The sequence below is a fragment of the Rhodotorula paludigena genome (assembly GCF_050403205.1).
Source record: "Rhodotorula paludigena JCM10292 DNA, Rt_paludigena_JCM10292v1_ctg96, whole genome shotgun sequence".
NCBI classification, from domain to species: domain Eukaryota; kingdom Fungi; phylum Basidiomycota; class Microbotryomycetes; order Sporidiobolales; family Sporidiobolaceae; genus Rhodotorula; species Rhodotorula paludigena.
This window is the reverse complement of record NW_027481362.1, coordinates 1-23,873: the sequence shown is the minus strand read 5'-3', so window position 1 is coordinate 23,873 and position 23,873 is coordinate 1. Positions and strand designations below refer to the sequence as shown.

Below are 23,873 nucleotides of genomic sequence, written 5' to 3'. Positions count from 1 at the left end.
TTTCGCTTAGTAGAGCTGTGCTCGACCTGTCATATTCTTTCGTGCATGATACCTTGAGATCCACGAGAAGAAGCGCAGAGAAACAGCTTTGTCGGACGTTCTCAACAAGCAGTGTGTGGGGACTGGTTTGCAGAAGGGAGGTCTGCTACACAACCGACAGACTGAGTGGAGCTGCCGCCACAGCATGACCACGCAGAGCCGAGTGCTAAACAGAATGGAGGGGGGAGGACTGGGAGGGAGGGTGCAAGGGGGAGCGAATGAAACTGGAAAAGGGGAGAAGGTCGAGACGGGGGTGCCCGAATGAGCACGAAGGCGCCTAATTCATGGGGCGGTACAGCCCAGGCGCCTGCTGCATCTGCGGCGGCTGCGGCTGCTGGTGCAGCTGGAACGGCAAGCGCATACCGGGCGGGAACGGCGACTGAGTCTGCTGCTGCGGGAGCGCGCTCCCGAACGGCGGTAGCTGTGCGTCGGCCGAGCTCGCGCCGGTCGACGCAAGGCGCGCATTGAGGATCGCCGGGTCCGAAAAGAACGGATGCGGATCCTGGCTGCTCGGCTGCGGCTGCTGCTGCGGCTGCTTGGACGCGCTCGCCTGCGCGGCCGCGATGAGCGCGAGCAAGTCCTCCTTGGCGACCGTGTTGCTCGCGCCCGAACCGGCGCCGGGCTGCGTCTGACGAGGAGCGGGAGGCGGGAGCGGGAACGACGCAGCGGGTATCGGCGCGCCGCGGCCGGGCATGAGACCGGGAGGCGGCGGGAGCGCCGAGTTGGCAACGCCACCGTTAAGGCCGATGGAGCCACCGAGACCGGGCGGGAGGGGACCGTAGTGGTGCTGCTGGTGCTGCGGATGCGGCGGGAGAGCGGCTCCGCGGCTACGAGGCGAGAGCTGGGGCGAAGAGGTGGTCGAGCCGTTGGGCGATGCGAGCGAACGCAGCACGCCGGGCGGGAATGCCGGTGCGAGCGATGGCGTGCCGCCCGCGCCCGCGCCGAGATCGTGTCCCAGCGGCGGAAGCGAGTTGAAGACGCCGCTCGCGCTGCGAGACGGGGCCGCGATGCCGGGCGGTGCGAACGGCGCACCAGGCGAAGGCAGGCCATTCGGCGAGCCGTCGCGTCCACCCGCCGCAGGCCCAAAGGCGGACCGTGCAGCGGCCGACAGGAGCTCGCCCACCTTGCCGCTCGGCATGGCATGCGACGAACTGGATTCGCGGCGGGCGAAGCCGAAGCGCGAGCTGCGGCGCGACATCTCGTCGGCACCCGCGGTCGACGGCGGAGTCGGCGAGTCCGACCTCAGGTCGTTGCTCCCGCCCACCGAGAAGGAATTCTCGGCGAAAGGGTCGAACGAGCCCATGTACGACGAGGCAGAGAAGGGCGAGGGCGCCGCTTCGTGCGCTTCGGCGGGACGACCAAAGCCCTCGAAGTTGGCAAAGTCGCGGAACGGCGTCGGCTCCTCCTGCGCCACGGCGCGCCCCTTACCTTTCACGTCCGGGTCCAGGCTGAAATCGAACACGCCATCGCCAAACTCGAAGTCGGGGAAGGACGGGACCGAAGGAGCCTCGACGAGGCCATGCAACGGCTGCGAAGAGAAGACGGCGAACGGATCGAACGCGCCTGAGGGCGCAGGGACGGCTGCCACGACCGGGACAGGCGACGGCGAGCGCGACGTCGAGGCGACAGGGTCGGAAGAAGGCTCGGCCGGGTGCTCGGACGCACGTCGGGGCACACGCGCCTCGTCGACGGGAGCCGCGGGAAGCTGCGCGGCAGAAGCGGAGGGGGAAGAGGGGGCGGAGGGCGAAGAAGCCGTTGCAGCCGTGGCGGCAGCTGCGGCGGCTTGCTTCGCGCGGGAGGAAGGACGCGCCGGGAGAGGATGCGTCTGAGGCTTCGAGGTGGAGACGGAGCGCTGAGGAGGCGGCGGCTTCGGCAGCGTAGCGGACAAAGGCGGAAGATGCGGGTTGAGGATGATGGGCGAGGACGGAGGAGGCGGCGCGTTCTTCGACGCCCAAGAAGCAGTCGCAGGCAGTGAAACCTCGGGCTGCTTCTTGGTTGCCGTGGCTGCAGTCGTCGTGCGAGGCTTGGCGACCGTCTCGCTGTCGTACGTGAAGATCTCGTCCTTCGTCGACGGAAGCGGACCCTCGATCTCATCGCCCGGCTCGTGCGCGAACGTGCAGTTGTGATCGGGGCAGCGGATGCCTTTGAGGTAGTTCGGGCAGTAGCGCGTCGTGCCCCACACAGCTCGCAGCTTGTTGCCTTCGACGGAGAGCGTGCCGTCGGTTGCAGCGATGCAGTGCGACGCCTCGGCCGGCGTCCGGTAGTTGACGTACACGTTGACAGGCTGGTAGACGGGGTGGAAAGATCCTTGCTGTGACGCGGAAGGCGAACGCTTCGACATGAAGAGCTTGGTGATCTTGCCGTAGCGTCCGAAGTGCTCCTGGTCTTTGAGCTGTGCAAGCGTCTGCGCACGAAGACAGGTGAGCTAGAGGCGACGAGAAGGGGATAGGAAGTGAGTCGCACATCCTCGTTTGCCTGCCGAGTGGTCATGCCGGTGATGTGAACCTGGCTGCGCATTCGGACTCGAACGGTCGCCTTGTTCTGCATCGCCAGCTCGGCATCTTTCCGTCGCTTGTCGCGCAGCTTCTTCGCAGCTTGCAACCGTTTCATTCTGTGAGAGACCAGGTCAGCACATCCGCACGAGCCTCGGAACGAGATGGAGCGCACTCGTCCGGCTTGATCGCCTTGAACTCGACAGTAGCGTCGTCATACGGTGTGCGGCACGCGGGACAACGGTTGTTCGTGTTTTCTTTGATGTGGTGGTAGCAGAAGCGGCAGATCTGTTGAGAGCGGGCAGGTCATCAGCTCCGGCTTCACCCTGTTGTAGCGGACCGCAGCGCACCTGATATCCGCAAGGACAGGGTCGGAAATTCAGGTCGGACAAGTCCATCTCTTCGAGACACAGCGGGCAGTCCATGTCGTCCTGTGTGAGCGGGAAGAAGCAAGGCGGGTCAGCTCCGCAGCGCAAGTCTCGCTACAGCCCATTGGTGCCTTGTCACGGCTACTCCAATTGCGGCATCCCAGTTGCACCAACGCCTCCAGCCCGCAGAGATGTAAGCGAGGAGGCGGTGCGGAGGTGCTGCACGAGCACGCGACCGAGTGACGCTTCCGCGAGTAAGGGTGTCTCCGCTGCGCCCCTCAGGTGGTCGAGAAGCGCCAATTGAGCGCCCAGAGAGCACAGCTTGAGCCTCCTGAGCGCGGCGAAGGGCGCTTCACGAGCTGACTCCTCGACTTGTGCCACCGCGGCAATCTCGCCGCCCGCCGCTGCTCGTGTGCCCTCGAGACCGCGCGCGCGAGCCCTGCAGAGCCCTGGACGGAAGGCTGCACGCACCTCGAAGCCGTCGAGCATGGCGAGGACGCGGTCGAGTGCCGTGCTCGCGCTCGCGACGGCGCCGTGTCCCGCGAGAGCGGCGTCGCGGGCGCTCGCGGCGTGGGCGTGGGCCTGAGGCTGCGCGCCGAGGGGCGGGTACGCGCTCGAGTGCGCGCCTGCGCCGCCTCCCGCTGCGCCGTGCGCGCTGGCGGGGAGCGGGTTGGCGGTCCAGGCCGACGAGACGGGCGCAGGCGCAGCGCGCGAGTGCGGGTGCGACGCAGCCTGGCTGTAGGCGGCGTGGCGCATGCTGGGCTGGGCAGGCTCCCTCTCCGGTTCGCACGCGGGGCGGGTCTGCGCACGGCCGAGAGCGAGCAACGGCGGCGGGCACAAAGGTGCGCGGCGAGCGAACACCTCGCCTCCCCGCGACTCCTCTCTCTGCGCTGGCACACACTCGCACGGGCACAGTGGGCTACTGCGAGTCGCACTGAAATATCTACAGAGCTGCTCCTACCACTTGATTCGCGATGCTGTCGTTGGGGACACCGCTGCCTTCGCCACCCCTGCTCCTGCTCCTGCTCCTGCGCCTTGTGCGCTCACCACAGCTCGCAACGTGCCTCACCGCGGTTCATCGCGCTGCCGACAGGGCAGTTGAACGCCTCGGCAAAGTCGGCGTTGTTCGACAGCGGGCCGATGACTGCAGTTTGCGTGAGGCGTCCGTTAGCACCGGTCTCTGACCGCCGAGAAGCACAGCGGTCCCCGAGTCGACGTACCGCGGAACTTGGCCGGCGAGTGCGGGTCGACAGCGATGCGGCGCTGCGACTCGCCCGGCGAGATGTTCATGGCCCACCCCTGCGCATACGCGACAAAGAAGAGCTGCTCGCGCGAGTACTGCTGCAGGCCCGGCAGGAGGTAGTTGGCGTGCTCGTCACTGCCGCGGCGCGACTGCCATGCCGTCCACGCCTGCGCAACCCCGCCTGCGTCGGCGCCGTCCTCGCCGCCCGTGAACTTCGAGTTGATGTAGTGCCGCTTGCCGTCGCTCCCAACGACCGAATAGTTGGCATACTGCCGCTCGAAGCACGCCTGCCGCTCGAGGAAGTGCTTGCTCGTGTCCGGACCCCACCAGTCGACAAGGCGACCGTCCTTGTCGTACTGCCGACCCGATTGGTCGAGGCTGTGCGTGAGCTCGTGGCCAGCGACGCCGCCGAACGAGCCGAAGACGGCATACTCGGGCCAGTCGACAGAGAAGTAAGGCTGAGGGGATGCATCGTCAGCTCGACGCGGAATGACGAACAGCAGAGGGGAACCGACGCACGAACTGGAGGATGCCGGCGGGGAACACAATCTCGTTGTCCGACGGCGCTGCAACAGAAAAAAGGTCAGCTTACGCTTGAAGAAACTGGGGTCGCAGTACGCACAGAAGTAAGCGTTGACCTCGGACGGGATCATGTCAAACTCGCCGCGGTCCTTGGGTCGGCCGACCTTGACCCACTTGCGGCGCTCGTCCGCTACGCGGCTGCGGAGAACATTGCCAAAGTAATCGTCGGACTCGACGGGAAGGTTGATGGCGTAATAGCGAGCAAGCGACGCGGGGTCGGTCGTGTTGGGCGAGGTAGGGTAGCCAATCTTGTACCGAATCGCGGCGACCTTCTCGCTCGCCCTGGTGCGAGTCTCGTCGTCGAGCCACGTCCGGCCGGGCAAGCGGTCCTGGAACGCCTGAATGATGGCGCGGATCACGTCTTCGGCGTACGCCTTGCTGTCGCCCGCGAAGGCCTCTTCGACAAAGTAGCGGCCGACGCTGTAGCCGAAGCTCGAGAGCAGTGCGTCGAGGCAGACTTCGTCGCGCGGCTTGTGCGCGTCGGGCGCGACGCCGCGCAGGCGGTTCGTCAATTGCGAGACGCGCTGCTGGATCGGCTGCTTGCTGCTGAGAAGGGGTGCGAGCTGCGAGGCAGCTAGTCAGTGGGTGATGTCGCCATGCAGAGAAGAGTATAGCGCACCTCGAGCGACGCCTGGAAAACCATGTAAGCCTCGAGCACGTCCGGCGCAGTCTTGTCAAGCAGCATCGTCAAGTTGCCGAAGAATTCGGGCGAGGTCACGATGACCGGGTCAGGGAACTGCGGGCGAGGCGTGTAGCTCGAGAAGTAGTCGGCAAACGAGATCGAGGGGAACAGGGCCTGCAGGGCCGACGCGTTGTGCGGGTTGTAGGTCGGGATCGGCTCGTCTAGCTTCTCCCTGTATTGTGCCGCTCATCAGCGCTGCGAGAGTGACGCGCATGGCGAGCAGACCACGTACACGTCAAGCGAGATCTTGGCGATGGCCTTCTCGAGGCGGACGACGCCGCTCGCCAAGCCGCCCATGTCGCTCTCACGACGCGCCTGGTACACGCTGTCAAGGACCGCCTTGACCGTCTCCTCGTAGACCTGCACCGTCTCGTGGTCCTTGTAATAGTCCTTGCTCGGAAGGCCGAGACCGCTCTGGCTGAGCCAAAGCACGACCTTCGAAGGCTCGCGCCCGACGTCGCCGTCGGTGTACGTCTCGAAGAGGGCGGTGATGCCGCGCGAGTGCAGGTAAGCGAGCGCGTCAGTCAAGCGCGCCCGCTTGGTCGCCGGATCCCACTTGCGCGACTTGCGGTTGCCGCCGCGACCCTTGCGGTGCTTGTGGCCCGTCGGCTCAAGACCGTTGAGCTGGAGGAGGAAGTCGACGTCGTCCTCGCTCGCCTCCCCCTCATCTGCACCAGTGGCCGATGCGTCGCCGCGCCAGAGCGCGATGACCTCGCCGACGACGTCGAGCAACGGCTTGCTACCGCGCTTCTCGAGCGTCTCCTCGTCGTTGCACGCCTCCCAGAAGGAGCGCAAGTGCGCCAAATTCTCCCTGTCGGCATCGACGAGGCCTTGCTCCTTTGCGGGCGAGCGCTCGAGCACGGCGCGGACGACGCGCTTGTTGCGCAGGTCGATGTCTTGCGCCGAGCCGAACTGGCCGCTGCCCGCCGGGATCGGGTGCTCGGCGCGCCAGCCGCCGTTCGCAAACGCATCAAAGTCGTCGCACGGGTCGACAGAGGGGTCGAGTCCAGCGAGGAAAGTTGCAGCCGTCCTGACGCACGAAGGCGACAGGCAAACCTCGTCGTCGGCCGGGTGGTCCGGGATCTTGGGCGGCCCAGGTGGCGGAAGATGCGTCGGAGTCGGGCCCGGGATGCGCGACGCGGTCTGTGTCGCGGTCGGGCGCGGGTGGTGGGGCGGTGCCGGGTGGTCATGACGGTGTCGCTTGAGATTGCCGTAGCGCACAGCCTCGCCCGCAAACAGCCCGAAGCCGGTCGCAGTCGTCAACAGGAGAATAATGGCGAGCGCTGCGAGTGCCTTCTCGAGGCCCGTCAAGCGGCGGGGCTCATGCAGCGCGGTGCGGAGACGCGAAGAGAGCGAGCGCGAGGGGGCAGCGTCGGCGGGCTGGGCCTCGTCGCCGAGCAGCGGCTCCTGCTCGTCGGCAGCAGCGCGGCTCATCGGGGCTCGTCGCGCGGTGTAGTGGTGAGAGGGACGGTGAGAGGTCTCGGGCGAGTGGGGCGCGGAAGTGCTCGCTTCCGATGATCGCACTCGCATGCTCAGAATGGACTGCAAATAAGGCGCACTACTTGTACAGGCGCAGGTATACGCGGAACATAGCCTCAATAACGTTCTTCCGCCTCGTTCCTCCGTACGATGCGCAAAGGTAGCTTGCCATGACCCGCCCTAGTCATGCCGCGCCGTCGGGTAGTATCCCTGGTACTGGCCTTTCGTGTATCCGCCACCCATCGGCCGTGGCGCCGTCTCGCCCTGCGAAGGAGACAGCGCAGCCGGGTGTGGTGCCTCGAGCGGGATCGTGTTCGGCGACGTGGGCGACAGGCCGCGATCCGAGAGGTTCATCGAGGCGTTCGAGTCGATCGAAGCCGAGTCGCGGTGCATGGGGAGGACGGCACCGTGACCCCGCCCGTCGCCGCGAGGACGACGTGCGGTGCCTTCTGGTTCCGAGTCGAGCTGGTCGGAAGGCAGAGTGGGAGGGATGCGTGGCGAGTAGGGTAGATGGCACTGGGGCGACCAGAGCGAGGGGTAGTCTGCAAGAGTAAGGAGTGAGCGATCGGGCTCAGCCAATCACCACGGAGAGCAATCGTGCGCGCGCGCATCAGCAGCTCACACAGGTGGTATGTCATCCACGAGATGACAATGCCAAGGATGCTCCCGGCAATGACGTCGGTAGCGTGATGGCGGTAGTCTGATGAGCATTGAGTGCGTGAGTTTGCGTCTCTCGTCGGGAGCAAGGAGGAGAAACTGACCCATTGTGCGACTGACGGCAATCAGCGCCGCACCGATTGGCGGGGTGATGGCAATCCACGCTTTCCACTGCCAAGATACAAGTCAGCTGGCTGTGCAGTCGGAATGCCGACGACGGATCGTACGGCGTGGCCTGTGATGTCGATGCACGGTCAGTTTCACATGGGCAGTTTCGATCACATAACGACGGCGCACCTCGTCGATCCATGATGTGCATCTTGCCGCAAAGGTAGAGCGAGAGGTACAGCAAGCCGGACCAGGCAACTGCACGACGCAGAGAAGGTCAACCGGGGTCGATGAAGCTGGGGGTAACAAACACACAGGAAGAGTGGCCGGACGGGAACGACTTGAAGCCGTCGTCAAAGATGTGTCCCGACTGAACAGTGCAGATCTCCCACGTCGCGAGCCCGTAGACGGGCGCATTCGCAGCACCTTCGACGGGCTGACAACGGTCAATAAGGTCCGGCCGCGGCCGCCCAACGGTAACCTTGACGACTTGCGTGAAGACGGTGGTGAGAGAGACGGAGAGGAGGAGGCCGAGCCAACCGGAGTGCCAGTCCCAGAAGCTTCGGCGCCAGATGAGCGCGATGAGGAGAATGAGGATGGCGGGGACGACGCCGGCGTAGACGATGCACTCGGGAAAAGACACCCGCTGGTGCTCAGTGAAGGTGTGCTGAATTGACGTGTCGGTAAGGGAGAACTGTGGAACTTGGTTCAGCGAAGGAGCGGAAGGGCACTCTTGATAAATTCTACCCACCTGTCGCTTGTATCCAGCGAGATCGGTGAAATAGCCGATGATGGCCAGAAGTACGATGGTGAAGCTAGTCCAAGGCAAGCAGGTCGGGCGCACGCAAGATGGTACGCCAAGGAGGAAGGCGCCGAGGAAAGTGAACGCGACAGGGTGTAAGCGGGTCAGCACAAGGTTCACAGGCGAGGAAAAAGCTTCTGCCCTCACATCCAATCTGCGCGCCAAACGTACGAGGGTCAGCATGGATATTCAAAAGAGGCTCGACCACAACAAGTCGCGTGCAGCGGGAATGCGCCGGCGGTGAGCACCGATTGCGGCGCCAGAGCGGCGACCGCGAGGTTGAGAGCATGCGCGCATGCCAGACCGCACCGTCCCGACGTGGGAAGGCGGGCACTAGCTCACCTGGCGCGTACGAGATCACGAGACGGAAGAAGCGCTTCTGGTCCCACTGTCGGTGCTTGCGCTCTGGCCCGCGCACGAGCCTGCGCACAAAGTCCATCTCGGGCGGAGCAGGAACGAGCGCAAGTGTGAGCGAGAGGAGCGAAGTGCGGTTTCGCTCGCTGCGAGGGCGACGAGCGAGGCGGTGCCGACTCAAGCGCGGGGTGCGGAGGCCACGCAGCGCCTCTCCTGAAGTCGCTCGTCGCCGGTCGACTCGTCGCGCCGGGCGCACGCTTTCTCTCCCACCACTGCCCGCCTCGACCTGCGCCGTCTCGCCGCACCAGTAGGCTGCTGGACTGCACTCGGTCGCGAGACTCGCTCGGCGGATCCCACAGGGACCCTCGCGCCCCTCGCGCCCTCCTGCGCCCGCTCGGCGTTCCGCACCTTTTTCATGCTTGCGCCAGCAGGTCAGGCTGACCTTCGCAGTGTAACCGCTGGCCCTATTCGACCCGCCGCTGTCTGTCTCGATCGGTGCCCGCTCTCTAGACGTCTTCGACTTTCGTCGCGCCTTGCCGCCGAATTCGGGCTGCTACGAATTCGCCCTGTGTTCGCCCACCCCTCGCGCCCACCGCACAAGCACCTCATCCTTCCACACGACACGGTCCTTAACACTCTGGTTCACGCGGTGCATTCCCCCGGGGGTGCACAATCCACGCGTCGTTCCTCATTTTCCGGGACCGAGAGCGACCCATCACCCCCTCTCTTCCCGCACGCGGGAGGGGAGGGCAGCGCCCGCTAGACACCTCGCTTCGACGTACGCAGGGGGGCTCTCTCGGGAGTCTTCCTGCAGAAGGAGGGGAGGTTACTTGCGAGCCGACACCTGTAGCATCCATCGTTTGCAAAGCAATGAATTGTCTTCGTCACCCGTCCGCGAGTGTTGCGACCGAGCCCCGTCACGAGCGGCAACGAATAATCGAGAGCCAGCGCGAGGAGCGTAGGCAGGTCGTGGAGTGATGCACGCAAATGTCCGTATTTTGCACCCTCGAGGGCCTACCGCTTCCTTCCCGGCCTCGCCGGCTTCGCGAACTTCGGCTTGTCCTCGTCAGGGAGGGGCGTCGCAGTCCCGCTGCGCGACCCGGCGGCGGGCGAGTCCGTCCCTGCTGCCGCAGATGTCGCCGCGAGAGGGCCGAGTTCGGCGTCGATCCACGAGGGCGTGACTTCCGAGGGATCGTCCGTCTCGAGCTGCCAGGACGCGGCTGTGAATTTGCTGGACTCGACGATGGGGCGCGGAGGGGACAAAGTTGACGCACCTTCTTGATCGCCGTCACGCCAGCCCACTCTGGCGCCGCGACCTTGTACAAGATGAGCAGCGCCGACGAGTACAGCAAGCGAGACCTGATGGGCGACGAGGGTGGGCACGAGTAGATGACGACGATGCCCGCTGCGTGTTTGTAGAAGACGTAGCAAGGGGACGAGGGGGGGAGAGCGAGGCCGTCTGGCTGCGGCGACGAGAGGACAACCGTCTCGTTCGGCACATCGATCTCCTGCACAAAGAAGAAGGGTCAACAGAGCCGTGCGAGTATCGAAACAGAGCGACGGCAAACCGCACGAGCTGCACAATGCTCCCAACCTTGTCGTCTCCATCCTCTCCCAAGTCTCGCACCTTCTCCTTCGCCTCGTCCGTCCACGGCAGCGCACCCCTCGTCTTGCTAGCCTTGTCTTCCTTTTCGACGGCACCATCTGCGCCCCCCTGCTGCTGCTCATCGTGCCCGAAGATCATGCTCCTCCCCTGCCGCGCCTCGCCTTCGCCCGAAGTCGATGCCGCAGCAGCTTCGGCGGCCCGAATCGATGCCATCTCCTGCTCTTGTGCCGTGAGTGGAGCGTCGGCGGCGGCGTGGGCGGTGTGTGAGAGGTAAGAAGCGTAGGTGAGGTCCGCCTGGGAAAGGAGTGGACGAATGCGCGAGTCAGTCGCACACCAAGAACTGCTGCGAGACTGCGCCGCTCGCTTGCCGCAGCGATCTCGCATGCCGCAGCACACGGCGAGCCCAAAGAACGCACCTTGGACGTTGCGAACACCGAAGCCGAGAACCTCGAGTCACCCAGGGCGCGCACGAGCGTGTTGCGGGTCGACGCGTACAGCATCTTGGCGCGCACGGGGGCATGGTCGGGAACGTAAGAGAAGAACGCGAATGTCGAGTTCGGCGGCGGAGTCAGGCTGTGGTTGCGAGAGCGGTGGACAGGGTCAATGTGGGGGTCGGGAAGCGGCTCGGCGCCGTGAGCACGAAGGAGGGCCGCACCGGTAGATGTAGTAGGCCGGAGTCTTGTCCTCTACGACGCCGTCTTGCTCGAACAGCGCGAAGTCGGCCTCGACGTCGCCATCGGATCCTGCGTGGGTGCCGGCGGGGACGAGCTGCTCGTCCTTGATCGCGATCTAGGACACCGGGCGGCGCCATGAGCTCTGTCTTACGAGCAAGCAGTACTGGCAGGCAGCCAGGATGGCCTGGGGACGTACCTTGAGGAGCCGAGAGGACGAGTCTCCGACGAACGAGGACCACGTTTCATTGAGTTCAGCAGTCGGGGCAATGCCAGATTGTGCGGCCATCCTGTACTACTCTCTGTAGCGCACGAGCGGCGGCAGCAGGACGAGTCAGGACCGTGAGTGCAACCGCTCGTCGCCCTCGACGAGATGAGAGCGAGGAGCTCGTCTCCTTCCGGCTAACGCCATCTTCGCCGCTAGACCTCACGAGAGTGCTGCGATGGACAAGCAGGCGATCCTCGACAGTGCGCTCTCGAACTAAGCGACTTGCGCGGCACTCTGCTGACCCGGATTCCTTCAACTACGCCAGTGCTCCCTCAAGCGCCGGGCTACCTGCCTTACTGGATGCTCTTCGTCTCGTGAGAGCCCTCACAACCAAGTTGTGAAGCTCTGACGCTGAAAATGCGTCCGCACAGCTCGGTCGCCGTCTTCAACTCGGCGCAGAACTACCTCACCACCTCTCTCACTCGCAAGGTCTACGCTCGTTCGCCTGCTTCCGGTGCGTACAGTCGGGAACAAGCGCAACGGAATTCTGTCGGGCTAACGCGCAGTTCCGGTCGACAGTGAACCCTCTTCAGGCTCGCCTGTTCGGCGTCTGGACTCTCATGTCCGCCTTCGTCCGCCTCTATGCCTCGTACCACGTCACCTCGAAGCCGTGCGCTCCCTCGATTCCCTCATCATTAATGTGCCGAGCCGCTGACCAGTCGAGGAAACGCAGGATGTACGACCTCGCATTGATTTCCTACGTGATTGCGCTGTGGCATTTTGGGTCCGAGGCCGTCCTGTACCGCACCTGCGGGCTCAAAGGTCTCGCCGGTCCCCTCATCGTCTCGAGTGCGCTTGCGTCCTCGGATGCTCCTCTGCTTCCTTACTTTCCAGGCGTGGTGCTGACCGATCCGTGCGCGCGACAGCTACTTCTCTCACCTGGATGATCAGCCGTGCGTTTCGACCCTTAGTGCAAAGAATGAGCAGTCCGCTCATGTCTTCAGCCATGCAGAGTACGATTTCTATGTCCGTGCATAGCTGTCAGCCTGGAACGAAGCCCGTATCACCGGACTGTGAGCGCCGTGCAGGAACATCCCGAAAGCTGTAGAAATTTGCAAGCGTGTTACAGCACGACTAGGTCGTGAAGTACAGCCGTGCAGGAGCACGGCGAAGGAGGCGTAGGCCGAAAGAGAAGGCATGAACGAGGAGAGACAACATGAGAAGGAGCGAAGGGAGGGGTCATTAGCTCGCCTGGACGAGTACAGCCGCTAAAAGGGACAATAGTGGTACAGGAACAGGAGCGGGTGAAGGCGTCGCAGTGCGTCGTCGGCTAGACAGACAAAAACAAGGACTGCTGAAGCGAATTGGCATGGGATGACCAGTCAGTCGGCGAGTGATCGAGGACACAACTCGAAGCATGAGCTCTCGCGCACCTGTCTCCGCTCATGCGCTACCGGCCGACGCGACAGCATTGATCGCAACGGCGTTCGCCTCGTCGACCGCTGCGCGCATTCCTGCCCATTCCCTGACCCGGTTCCTCCCCTCCTCCCACGTCCTCCTCGCCGCGCTGCTCTTCCTGACAACCTCCTCGCCGATGATGCCGCCGACGAGGGCGCTCACGGCGACCCAGATGAGCATGCCCCAGCAGAGCGCGGCGCAGAACCTCTTGCGGGCGCGGCGGTGCGCCTGGTGCATCGCGCGCTCGTGCGCGTAGAGCGACGCGGGCGGTGGCGGGAGGGCGGAGAAGGCTGTCGGGCCGGAAGGGTGCGGGCGAGAAGAGCGAGAGGGTGAGGCGGTGCTGGCGAAGGCAGGGTGGGGCGCGGCAGCGGGCGCAGCTGCGCGCGGAGTCGTGCTTCCAGAGGGCTCGGCAGACTCGGTGTAAGGCGGAGCTGCACATCAGATGGACAGCACGGGTCAGCGGACGGACCGACTCCGTCATTCTGATGAGGAGGGGCGAGACGTCGAGACGCACGTGCGCCGCTGGGAAGGAGCTGCGAGTTCTCGTCGGGCTGTGTGGGTTTCTTGTGCGCCATTGCGTGGCTCTGGCTGAAGACTGAGCGTAGAGCAGAGAGAGGAACGAGTCCGAGTGTGGCGGTGACCTCGCGGCTCTGGCCTCGTGCGCACACCCGATGTCGGCTGAACAGAGCGAGGCAGTCGTACTCGACACCTTGCAGAGCTTGTTCCCCGCGCACAGTCGCACCAGCCTGTCTCGCTACCTCGTCGCGTCATCTGGGAACGTCGAACGCGCATTCCGAGCCATCGAGCAGGGCAGAGACATCGTCTCAACCGTTGAGCCGCCCAAGAAGCGGGCACGGACTCGTGGTACTGCAGGCGGACTCGCCGCCTGGGTCAAACCGCCGCCAAAGGGCAACGATGAGGTCCTCGTCCTGTCCGACTCGGACGACGACGGCGCAGACTCGCTACCGCAGGCGACTGCAGGAGCAGCACGTCCCGCAACAGCGACGAGCAGATCAGCATTCGACGTCCTGCGCGCTCCTTCTACGGCCGCAGAGCCCTCAGCACCCGCCTCGACACATGTCAATTTGCCGCCGCTGACCCTTTCCTCCCCCGAACTCGTCGCCCGACATACCGACGGGCTCGTGACCCTTGTCGAGAACGCGCTACCAGTGGAGCTGGCGAGCAGACTGTACGTGAAGATGGTGCGGGAGAATGAAGGGAAGGGCGAGGGGGATCAACCGTGTGCGTTCTCTACCTGTCTCTCCCTTCCAGGCAACCAGGCTGACCCGATGTTGCGCTGCGCAGGGCAACAGAACAAGTGGTACCTTGTCGACCGCGAGGTGACCTCGCCGCATACCTCCTGCTTCTATCGCGAGCTTCCCGCCAAGCTCGACAGCGCTTCAGGCTACGATGCGGCCGGCTTTGACGAGGTGTGTTTCCGTCGTGATCGTTGTTTGACGAACAAGGTTCACGATTCGAGCGAGCAGTCTGCGCAGTACTGGTACAACGGTGTCAAAAGGACGGCGCGCCCTTTCACTGCGGATCAGGACGAAGCGCGGCAGCTTGTCGGCGAGTTCGTGCGCGTTCTGCTCAAGGACCGCGACAAGCACGAGCTTGAGTGGGACGGACCGTGGCAGCCGAATGTGGCGGTCGCGAATTGCTACAAAGGCTCAAAGGAGGTGCGCTTGCATCACTGTAGTTTCTTCACTTCCTCGGCACAAGGCTCATGCTCCCACTTCGCAGTCTGTCGGATTCCACTCGGATGTATTGCAGTATCTGGGCCCGTACCCGACGATTGCTTCCCTTACGCTCGGCTGCGCTCGCCCGTTCCGCCTGCGACCTTTCATCCCTTCCGGCTCTGTCCCGTCAGGCTCAGCCGCGCCAAAGATCCGCACCCTCGACATCATCCTCCCGCACAACTCGCTCCTCATCATGCACGCCGGTGTGCAAGAGCGGTACAAGCACGCTGTGCCGCCCGTCAACGGCATGGACGTCTTCAAGCTGCCCCGAGGGAGCCTCCAGGCGGGCCCGGCTTTCTCACCGAACGAAATCGAGGAGCTCGAGTCGAGTCGCTTCCGCGAACGCATCAACGTGAGCAGTGTGGCGCATCCGCTCCAGTCATTGCGCATGCCGACTTTCGCTCTTCACGCAGATGACCTTCCGCCACTATCGTCCCGACTTCGCCCCTCGCACCTCCGTCTCCGCGCCCAACTACCAAGGCACGCCCCTCTGCGCATGCGGCGTCCCATGCACGCTGCGCCCGGACGGGCGTGGCCGCGCGCGCGCCTCGCTCGGCAAGGAGGGCGACGAGATGCTCTTCTTCTGGGTTTGTAACGCCGGCGCGTCAAACGAGGGGAAGGGGTGCGGCACGTGGCGGGTGCTGGACATGCGCAAGGAGGCGAGGGGCAAGTGGTTTGTTTGGGCAAAGAGCGGGGAGGATCATGCGACGGAGGAAGCCGACAATGGAGGCGCGGAGGGTGCCGCACCTGTGGGCTGATAGCCTGACGTGCGCTTCGCCACGAGAGACCTGAGCGATTGCAGCGGACGTCTTCACATTGCACGCAGAGAGCACAAGCGGTCCGTAAGAAGCAGAAGCAGACGGAAAGGAAAGAAGAAAGAGCATTTTCAGCGGAAGGAGCGCATTGACCGGAGGAGAGCAAGTTCCACACGCAATTACAGTCTAGATAAGTGCAGCAGCTCAAGCAAAAGCTTTCGAGAAGGCAAGTCGCGGGCGAGGACGGGTCGCCCGCCCCCGCTCGATTGGCGCTCGAATCGCGACGATACGCCGTCCGAGCAGGCGAGCGCGCGATACAGCGATGCCGCCGCGCATGCAGCAGCGCAGGCCGAGCAGCGCCAGCGTCGACATCACCGTCGGCGGGCCGTCTGGGGTTTCGCCGCCTCCACCAGGCGCCGGAGCTTCGGGAGGAGCGGCGGAAGCGGGCTCGCACGCAGGCGGTGCCGACGGGGCGGCAGCGGGCCCGAGCACGGACCTCGCTAGCAGGCTAAGCGAAGCAGGACCTATCAAGGAGAAGAAGAAGCTGCAGCGTCCAAGTTGGTCGGTGCGTCCCGTCTCCTCGACAACATCGTTCCGCGCCCATCACGCTGACCTCTTCGGAAGTAGTGCACAGAATGCACACGGTCGGCGCTTCCTTCCTCGCGCCCTCGGCTCCATACTGACGCTCTCTCTGTAGCCGCAAAATCCGGTGCGACCGCGTTGTTCCGGGTTGCAATCAGGTACGGGCCATTGCTCGCCTTTCTGCTGCACGAGATCCTGACATCACGCCGTCGCAGTGTATCAAGCGCAACAAGGTGCACCTGTGTCGCCTCGAGCAAGACGATGAGACCGGCTTCGTCCAACCGTATGTCACTTTCGGTGCCCGAATCTGCTGCACAGCTCATTCTTTGCTCTCTTTCGCAGTGCCAGCCTCGCACCGACAGCAGCACCAGCATCATCAAATGGCTCGGCACGACTCGCAACCGCGACAGAGTACGAGGCGATCGCGCGCAACGTGAATATCGTGCGGCAGCGCCTCTTCCACCTGGAGCGCGCCGTGCAGGCATTTGTGCCGCAGCCAGATCGCCTCGACCCGCAAGGGCAACCTATGTGGGGCATCGACCTTGACCTTATGCAAAGCACGACTCCGCCCTCTTCCAGCTTCTCGACTCCCGCTCTCGGCAGACCGCATCCTCTCCCGCTCACGTCACTTCCGCCCGCCGCAGGATCCTCTGCCGCGCCGGCACGTGACAACGAGGTTGAGGCGGCCGTCACACTCGAGTTCCTCGCCCTCGGCCGCGACTCGAAGGAGAGTCACTTTAGCCGCCAAGAGCTCCGCCGACCGCCGTCTGAGGAGGCAGAGGAAGATGCCGCGCCGGGCACCTCGCCGGCGATGGTAGACGGGTCTATCACCGATGCGCCCAAAGTCGAACTCGCCAGCATCGCTTCGCCCGCGCGTCCTCTCGTTCCTTCCAGCGTGCTCCCCGACGTTCTCACCAGCACCCGCTACATCGATTACTCGCTCGACAAGGTGCTATGGCAACACGGAGGAGTACACGCTGGGCAGTTTCGTCAGGAGTGCGCCGAATTCTACTCGTGGGGCGAGCAGCGGGAGAAGAAGGTCAACCAGGCGTGGCTTGCGCTGTACTACGCGCTGCTGTGCGTGGCGGTCAAGCACATGACCGAAGACGACGCGCAAGCGTACAGCCTCTCGGCGAACGCCCAGAGCGCCCTCGCCAAGCAGTTCTTCGACGCCGCTGTCGACGCGCTGCATCGAAGCCACTTTCTTCTCAAGCACTCGATATACGCCGTGCAGGCGATAAACCTGTTTGCCGTCTCGTGTCAAGACGTCGGCGAGTCCGACCTCATCGCCACGCTTCTCGCTGCCGGCATCCGCATCGCTCAGCATCTGCGGCTACATCTATTCGGATCCGACACCGAGTGGGACGCCAAGCGTCGTCGGAACGGCATCGATCCTACCAGCCCGCGCGGGGTCAAAGGGCTTATCGAACGCGAGATCCGCAAGCGCGTCTGGTACGGCTTGCTCACCGAGTGCGTGCGATTCCTTTGCTTTCGAAAAAGCTTCGCAAGCTGACGTGTCCATTCAGAGACTGGATCTCACTACATGGCCGCCGCGCGTACGCCGTCTCTCCCGCCCACTTCACCACGCCGCTCCCGCTCAACTGCACCGACGAAGATCTCTCCTCTGGTCACATGGTCAACCGCCCGCAAGATGAGCCGACGCCGGCTTCCAAGACCATCCTCCTGTACAAAGTCGCCGATCACACTCGCCGCTTCTTCGAGCATATCCACAGCTCAAAGCGCCTCGACTACGCGAACTGCCTCGAAGCCGACCGCGCCCTGCGTAGCGTCATCCTCGATGGCCCAAGCTACCTCAAGGCGGACACCGGCGTGGAGGGGCATCCGCCATGGGCAGCCTGGTTCCGCAACTACTGGGTCATTTCGATCTCGCGTGCGTTTCGCTCTCCTGCCCAACGCGTGTTTTCGACTTACTTCCTTCGTCTGCCCCAGATAAGCTCCTCGTCGTCCATCGCATGTTCGCCGCACCAGCGAACGGTGCACAGGACGAGCGGCAGTCGCATTCACGACGAGTCACCATCGAAGCCGCGCGGTCGATCATCCAGCAGCTCGCGAGGAGGCCGAGAGCATCTACCCAGGCGTATTGGACCGTGCGTCGGCCTCGTTCTATTGGATCCGTCAAAATAGTCAACTGACAGAAGTCTTCTGCACAGCTCCCGTACCACACCATGTCGGCCGCAACGACGATCATGCTCGACATCTTCCAGTCGCCGGACGATCCCGACGTCCCGCACAAGCGCGTCGAGGTGCAGCACGCACTGCACGAGTTGCAACAGCTTGCGTCAGGCAGCCATATTGCTGCGCGCGGCGTCTCGCTCCTCACGACATTGCTTGCTGAGGAGGCACGGCATCGCGCTGATGCGGGCGTGTGCGTCAATGCGCCCAGTGGAGCGATGCCAGGTGCGCTCGACGGGCAGCGCCAGTTCGACGACATGGCCAAGCGCGTCGCGGGCTCGTCAGGCCTTCCCGTCATCTCGCCGAGCATCACGTCGACCACTACACCCTTCTTCATGCCCACCACATCGACTTCTCACCCTTCAACCTCCCTTCCCGACAACGCCTCCCTGGCCGCACAGTCAGCTCCTTCGTTGTCAGCGGCACCTCTCTCGCAACAGGCGCTTGAGGCGCTTTTCCAGGGACTCGGCGGCGGCTCGGCGTTCGCACACGAGTCTATCGCAGGCGGCGATCCAGCGCTCAGCCTTCTCCTCTCCGGCAACGGCGCTAGCGGAGAGCCTGCCTTCGCAGGTGACAGCCCAACGGTCGATTATTGGCGCATGCTGAACGTCGGGGCGATGGATGGCAATTTCGAGTTTGCTGGGTCGAGCGATGCCCATACATTTCCGGGAGGGTCCGTAATAGAGGGGCTCGAGCGGAGCAGCGACTGGGCTGCGTGGGCATGAGCGTAGCAAACTTCCGTGCAGTCGGTGCTGTCTCGGTAGGATGAGGGAGAGAAGATCGGCGAGTCAGGAGTTCGTTCGAACGAGTCCAGTCACAGAGTTCAAGCAATCGCAAGCAAGAGTCCGAGGGCGAACAGATTTGCAAAGCAAGCGCCGAGAACCACTCGGCTCAAGGCGCGCCAGACTGCGACAAGCGGCAAACAGTGATCTGCGATTCGCGGGTCGGCTTATGTCACCGGAGAATGCAACAATGTTCCAGTCACGGAAGAGCGACGACAAGGGGGTTCGGAGAAAACAAGCAATGTGGATGGCCGCGTGCGGAAGAGACATGGAACCGTCTAGTCAAGTCTATCGGTACAAAGGGGGGCGGAACGTCTATATGTAAATGTATCGCGAAGGTGGCGAGCGATTTTCACGAGCAGTGCTTGACGATGAAGTCGCGCATCGCGACGTGGTATTCGTGTGCTTGGGGGATGAAGTGACCTGAGATGGACCGAGAGCATCAGCTCCCCAGGTCGTCGCGACAACCGATGCGAATACAAGCTCACCACCGATGTGCCAGAGAATCTTTGAGTTGACAAACTTGGCGGCCGTATCGACCTGGTGGTCTGCAAGCAAGCCCGCGTCAGCACCGGCACGTCACAAAGCCTGCAGAGCGGAATGCGCACTGGGCGGGATCCACGCGTCGTTCTTGCCGATGTAGCAGAGGGTCGGAACCTTGACGGCGGTGTCAAACCACGTGTCCATCAAAGGATCGGCCGGACCGTAGGCGCCGACAAGCACCACGCACTTGAACGGCCGAAGTGGCCACACGTCTTCCTCGCCGATCGACGACTGCCGCGACCGCCCAAAAAACTCGGTGGCAGCGGGGGAGAGAGGCGGCGAACATGACGAGGCGCTCATCGCCGACGAGATGGAGGTGGTCGAGTCGTCCGATGATGCCGAGATGGAGGTACGTGGCGAGTAGTTGTGCGACAGGCCAGAGGTGATCGGGTGCAACCACGGCTTCTCGAGTAGCGGGAGGAAGTGCACGAGAGCGTTGCCGCCCTGTGAGAAACCGATGACCGCGTCGAAGGGGCCGTGCTCCTGCACGAAGTCGCGAAAAGCGCGAAGCGCAAACTCAAAGGCCTCGTAATCGCCCTTGAAGCTGTGCGTGTAGTCGCGGCGCCACCAACCGACGTACTCCTCCTCGTAGGTGAGAGGTTGTTGAGCAGCGCCATAGTGGACCGTTGGGTGACCGAGGATGAGGGGCTAGAGAATGCGAGTCAGCCCGGATGGCACGTGAAAGCGCGGTCAAGACGACTTGAACGCACCGGGTCCATCGCAACGACGTCGATCTCGTCGCCGAAGACCTTCCTCAATTTGTACATCTTGCCGACTGCACGAGTCTGCGCCTTCAGCCCCTCAATAGGCGGGCGGAGAACGGGGAGACGCACGCATCATGTCGCCAGTCTGGCCAAAGCCAGGAAGCGCGAGTACACGAATGGGCTTGGTCGATGTGGACATCGTTGCAGTCTTGCGGGGCGATTTGAGCAGAAGCGAGCGCAGGCAGGAAAGCGTGGGAGAGAGGGGAGGGGGAGAACGACGAGCGCGCGAACCTGCGCGGTTGTCCCAGGTCGAAGCCGGAGTGGGTTGAACTCTTAGGTATTGAGGCGGCTCGGAACGTGCAGCGTGGCGTCTTCCAAGGGCGATCGAGAACAGGAGAGGCTGGGGTCAGCCAGCTCTGACACACGCCTAGAGCATACACAACCGCTGAAGCGCGGAGCATGAACAAGCGCAGGCGGAGACCCACGATAGTAGCACGCTTGCTGGATTGTCTATAAGGGGTCATCCAAGCACGCTCCAGCTCAGAGCCCCATTCTTCGCTCGATCGGGAAGATGCCTAGGAATCAAAGCTTGCATCGCGCGCGCGTCCAGCGTCGGGCCCGATGCTCCGCAACCGCCGCGACCATAGCAAGCTCTGCGCCATGTCCTCGAGCGGGCGAGGGTTGGGCGAAGGCGCGAGGACAGCAGGGCGAATGCGAGCGTTGCGAGGCTGCAACGGCTGGCCCAGGAATAGCCTAGCGTCGTCTTCGCGTGGCTCCATAGGCAGAGACGAGTGGAAGGCGAGGGTCCGGCGAGACGAGCGGAAGCAAGGGGGACTCGGGAATCTCATCGCTTGTCTTCGGCGCTCGACCAGGCCCGGCTTCGCCCTCACCACTCTTCGGCGCTCTAGCCTGCGCGTGCGTAGACCCCAGAAGGCGTTCTACGCGCGCCTGCGCGCCTCACAGTCATGCCGGCCTCGACCTCGAAGCGGAAAGATCCGCCGCCCGCCTCGCCTGCGGGGTCGCTCTCGAAGCGGCAGCGCCTCTCGTCGCCTGCAGGTGCCGCAACCCGGTCTGGTCGCTCGGGTACGCCTGCCTCGCACAAGCAGACCGACACGAGTGCGGCAGCGTCGCCTGGCAACGACTCGCTGTCGAGCCTGACGGACGACGAGTCGCGCGCGAGCAGCCCCGAGGTCGAGCTCGTGCACGCGGTCAAGGCGAGTGCGAGCGCGGCGGGCAACGGCGTCGAGCAGAAGAACGGGCGGCGCAAGGGTAGGGGAGGCAAGGCGGGTGGTGCGACGGCCGAGGCGGACGAGGACGAGGAGCGGGTTGCCGAGGCGGCTGCCGAGGGCCACCATGTTGTGAGCGCCAAGACGGTGCCCTCGGAGCAACCTGCGCCGGGCGCGGTCGCCGGCAAAGGACGCAACACGCAGGGCGGGAAGGGCAGGAAGGGGGAAGAGGCGCTCGAGCATGCAGTCGCGGCGCGTGAGGAGGTGGAGCGGCGACGCGCTCAACTCAAGGAGGTCAACGGTGTCGGTGTGGCAGGCGCGAGGGAGATGGGCGAGGATCTCGGATCCGTCAAGCTCAAGGTCAAGCAGGAGGAGGAGGACGTCGAGGTCGTTCATGGCGAGGAGGCGGAAGAGATTGCTGCTCCGGTACGTCTATCCTATTGCTACGTCTCTTGAGCCTGAAAACGCGCTGACCATGCTCTCGCAGCCGCGCAAGGAGCGCCCTGCCGTCGCAGAGGAGCAGGCCGGCATCATCCGCTTCGTAACCGTGACCAACGACTCGAAGCCCGACTCGATGATCATCCTTACGGGCCTCAAGAACATCTTCCAGAAGCAGCTGCCCAAGATGCCGCGCGAGTACATCGCCCGCCTCGTCTTCGACCGCGCACATTGGAGCATGGCCATCGTCAAGCGCGGCCTCGAGGTCGTCGGCGGCATCACCTACCGCCCGTTCGAGGGACAGAAGTTTGCCGAGATCGTGTTCTGTGCAATCACCGGTACTGAGCAGGTCAAGGTGCGGCCCGCCTGTCCCGTGCCTAACGTCGGGAGGCTGACGCTGACCTTTCTCGCATTGCAGGGTTATGGCTCGCACCTGATGAACCACTTGAAGGACCACGTTAAAGCGAGCACGTCGTGCATGCACTTCTTGACGTATGCCGACAACTATGCCATCGGCTACTTCAAGAAGCAGGCGCGTTCAGTTGTTGGTGCTCTCGCTGCATTGACCTGACTTTTCGTTGTACACAGGGCTTTACAAAGGAGATTCAACTCGATCGGAGTGTCTGGGCCGGCTACATCAAGGATTACGAGGGCGGTACGATCATGCATGTGCGTCTGCTTCCAGGCTGATCCTGTCGGGGTTCCGCTCATTCGCTGGCGATCGCAGTGCTCGATGCTTCCGCGCGTCAAGTATCTGGATGTGCGCGCTATGCTGGCACAGCAGAAAGAGGTTCGTCCCGCCCGGATTTGCATCACTCTCGCTCTTCCTGGCGACTCACCGACTCCTCACACAGGTTGTGCTCGCCAAGATCCGCCTCCTCTCGCAGTCGCACGTCGTCCACCCGGGTCTCCAATTCTTCGCCAAGCATTCCTCGGGAACCAAGATCGACCCGGGCAAGGTTCCTGGACTGAAAGAGTCGGGATGGACCCCGGAGATGGACGAGCTGTGCGTCATTTCATCGCAGCCGCGCAGACGGTCGCGCACATTTCTGATCGCTTCCTTCGTGCACAGCACGCGCCGTCCGAAGCGCGGCCCGCAATTTGCAGTCATGAAGAAGCTTCTCACGCTCCTCATCGATCACCCCAGCTCGTGGGCGTTCGCCAATCCCGTCAATGCCCAGGAGGTGCGTCCGCGCTCAACTAAATAGTTCAGACGCCGAGCACGGCTCATCATCATGATGTGCATCAACAGGTCACCGACTACTACGATGTGATCAAGGAGCCGATGGGTGCGCCGCATTCCTCCCTTGTCCTTTGATTGCGTGCCACATCTGACGTAGGTCGGTGCTTGAGTTTGCAGACTTTGCGACTATGGAGAGCAAACTCGAGGCGAACAGCTACGAAACGCTCGAGCAGTTCCTGCACGACGCCAAGCTCATCTTCTCCAACTGCCGGCAATACAACGACCTGCAGTCCAACTGTGCGCCGAGTCTCTCCTCTACCGGACCCACTAGCTGCCGCTGACCTCGAGCCTGACCGCAGACGTCAAGAACGCCAACAAGCTCGAGAACTACCTCGACTCGCAGGTCAAGGTCTACGTCGATCAGTGAACACCGTCACTCCCTATGGCGCCTCGTCTCCCCCTCGCTTTCTCCACGTCGTGCGCTTGTGCCTAAACGTCCCGTACTGTGCCACTGTTGCTACACTACCATTCCCTCACGTGACACTGGGACCGATTGCGCAACTGCGAGACCGGACGATGCTTTGTGGCAAACTCTTGCGCTCCGCTGGGGGTGGTACATATCAGCTTTGCAAGAGCCTGGATGAGCTCAGCAGAGCGCTGGAGAGGCTGATCGCGGGCGACGCTGCGCTGTTTTGGCCCTGCTCGCCGCTCGCGTGGTTGCCCGAGGCGATCCGCGCAAACGCCCGCGCTCGTTTCTCTCCTTCGCTTCACTCGCGCGTCCGCAGATTCGCTCTCTGTAGCCAGTCCAGGTGCGTGCACTCGCTCGGACTCGCTGCGAGCATACACTCACGGGCACTTGCACCGGGGGGGGGGGGGGGGGGGGGGGGGGGGGGGGGGGGGGGGGGGGGGGGGGGGGGGGGGGGGGGGGGGGGGGGGGGGGGGGGGGGGGGGGGGGGGGGGGGGGGGGGGGGGGGGGGGG

The 23,873-nt window shown here is 63.7% G+C and overlaps 10 protein-coding genes across 10 annotated transcripts; 4 read left to right on the top strand and 6 right to left on the bottom strand.

Annotated features, from left to right (window-relative positions):
* Positions 1-316: 316 nt before the first annotated feature.
* Positions 317-3,655, bottom strand: MOT2 (CCR4-NOT core ubiquitin-protein ligase subunit MOT2; the record flags this gene model as incomplete). The annotated part of the gene is made up of 5 exons (XM_076652859.1): positions 317-2,443; positions 2,503-2,650; positions 2,707-2,819; positions 2,882-2,962; positions 3,371-3,655. 5 exons carry the CDS (start codon positions 3,653-3,655, stop codon positions 317-319), a joined length of 2,754 nt encoding a protein of 917 aa, XP_076501595.1.
* A 287-nt stretch (positions 3,656-3,942) lies between these two features.
* JCM10292_003900 (M13 family metallopeptidase) lies at positions 3,943-6,840 on the bottom strand (the record flags this gene model as incomplete). The annotated part of the gene is made up of 6 exons (XM_076652858.1): positions 3,943-4,043; positions 4,120-4,600; positions 4,662-4,708; positions 4,765-5,287; positions 5,344-5,578; positions 5,639-6,840. 6 exons carry the CDS (start codon positions 6,838-6,840, stop codon positions 3,943-3,945), a joined length of 2,589 nt encoding a protein of 862 aa, XP_076501594.1.
* A 225-nt stretch (positions 6,841-7,065) lies between these two features.
* JCM10292_003899 (uncharacterized protein) lies at positions 7,066-8,891 on the bottom strand (the record flags this gene model as incomplete). Its single annotated transcript, XM_076652857.1, has 9 exons — positions 7,066-7,427; positions 7,508-7,585; positions 7,647-7,713; positions 7,770-7,777; positions 7,840-7,908; positions 7,966-8,344; positions 8,402-8,465; positions 8,600-8,606; positions 8,795-8,891. 9 exons carry the CDS (start codon positions 8,889-8,891, stop codon positions 7,066-7,068), a joined length of 1,131 nt encoding a protein of 376 aa, XP_076501593.1.
* Positions 8,892-9,820: 929 nt separating this feature from the next.
* On the bottom strand, positions 9,821-11,372 carry TWF1 (twinfilin TWF1; the record flags this gene model as incomplete). The annotated part of the gene is made up of 6 exons (XM_076652856.1): positions 9,821-10,012; positions 10,081-10,314; positions 10,380-10,706; positions 10,829-10,985; positions 11,068-11,201; positions 11,283-11,372. The coding sequence occupies 6 exons, from the start codon at positions 11,370-11,372 to the stop codon at positions 9,821-9,823; spliced, it is 1,134 nt and encodes a 377-aa protein (XP_076501592.1).
* A 154-nt stretch (positions 11,373-11,526) lies between these two features.
* ERG28 (Erg28p) lies at positions 11,527-12,329 on the top strand (the record flags this gene model as incomplete). The annotated part of the gene is made up of 7 exons (XM_076652855.1): positions 11,527-11,551; positions 11,617-11,665; positions 11,723-11,805; positions 11,871-11,961; positions 12,025-12,140; positions 12,218-12,244; positions 12,304-12,329. 7 exons carry the CDS (start codon positions 11,527-11,529, stop codon positions 12,327-12,329), a joined length of 417 nt encoding a protein of 138 aa, XP_076501591.1.
* A 405-nt stretch (positions 12,330-12,734) lies between these two features.
* On the bottom strand, positions 12,735-13,324 carry JCM10292_003896 (uncharacterized protein; the record flags this gene model as incomplete). Its single annotated transcript, XM_076652854.1, has 2 exons — positions 12,735-13,180; positions 13,264-13,324. The coding sequence occupies 2 exons, from the start codon at positions 13,322-13,324 to the stop codon at positions 12,735-12,737; spliced, it is 507 nt and encodes a 168-aa protein (XP_076501590.1).
* A 96-nt stretch (positions 13,325-13,420) lies between these two features.
* JCM10292_003895 (uncharacterized protein) lies at positions 13,421-15,246 on the top strand (the record flags this gene model as incomplete). The annotated part of the gene is made up of 5 exons (XM_076652853.1): positions 13,421-13,991; positions 14,055-14,179; positions 14,246-14,428; positions 14,493-14,840; positions 14,902-15,246. The coding sequence occupies 5 exons, from the start codon at positions 13,421-13,423 to the stop codon at positions 15,244-15,246; spliced, it is 1,572 nt and encodes a 523-aa protein (XP_076501589.1).
* Positions 15,247-15,565: 319 nt separating this feature from the next.
* Positions 15,566-18,743, top strand: JCM10292_003894 (uncharacterized protein; the record flags this gene model as incomplete). The annotated part of the gene is made up of 8 exons (XM_076652852.1): positions 15,566-15,808; positions 15,871-15,887; positions 15,941-15,983; positions 16,041-16,108; positions 16,168-17,295; positions 17,352-17,716; positions 17,776-17,933; positions 17,997-18,743. The coding sequence occupies 8 exons, from the start codon at positions 15,566-15,568 to the stop codon at positions 18,741-18,743; spliced, it is 2,769 nt and encodes a 922-aa protein (XP_076501588.1).
* A 409-nt stretch (positions 18,744-19,152) lies between these two features.
* On the bottom strand, positions 19,153-20,246 carry JCM10292_003893 (uncharacterized protein; the record flags this gene model as incomplete). Its single annotated transcript, XM_076652851.1, has 5 exons — positions 19,153-19,223; positions 19,289-19,348; positions 19,409-19,991; positions 20,054-20,118; positions 20,177-20,246. 5 exons carry the CDS (start codon positions 20,244-20,246, stop codon positions 19,153-19,155), a joined length of 849 nt encoding a protein of 282 aa, XP_076501587.1.
* Positions 20,247-21,012: 766 nt separating this feature from the next.
* On the top strand, positions 21,013-23,321 carry GCN5 (histone acetyltransferase GCN5; the record flags this gene model as incomplete). Its single annotated transcript, XM_076652850.1, has 10 exons — positions 21,013-21,699; positions 21,761-22,066; positions 22,130-22,243; positions 22,300-22,380; positions 22,439-22,501; positions 22,566-22,717; positions 22,784-22,895; positions 22,964-23,000; positions 23,072-23,191; positions 23,254-23,321. The coding sequence occupies 10 exons, from the start codon at positions 21,013-21,015 to the stop codon at positions 23,319-23,321; spliced, it is 1,740 nt and encodes a 579-aa protein (XP_076501586.1).
* Positions 23,322-23,873: the final 552 nt, after the last annotated feature.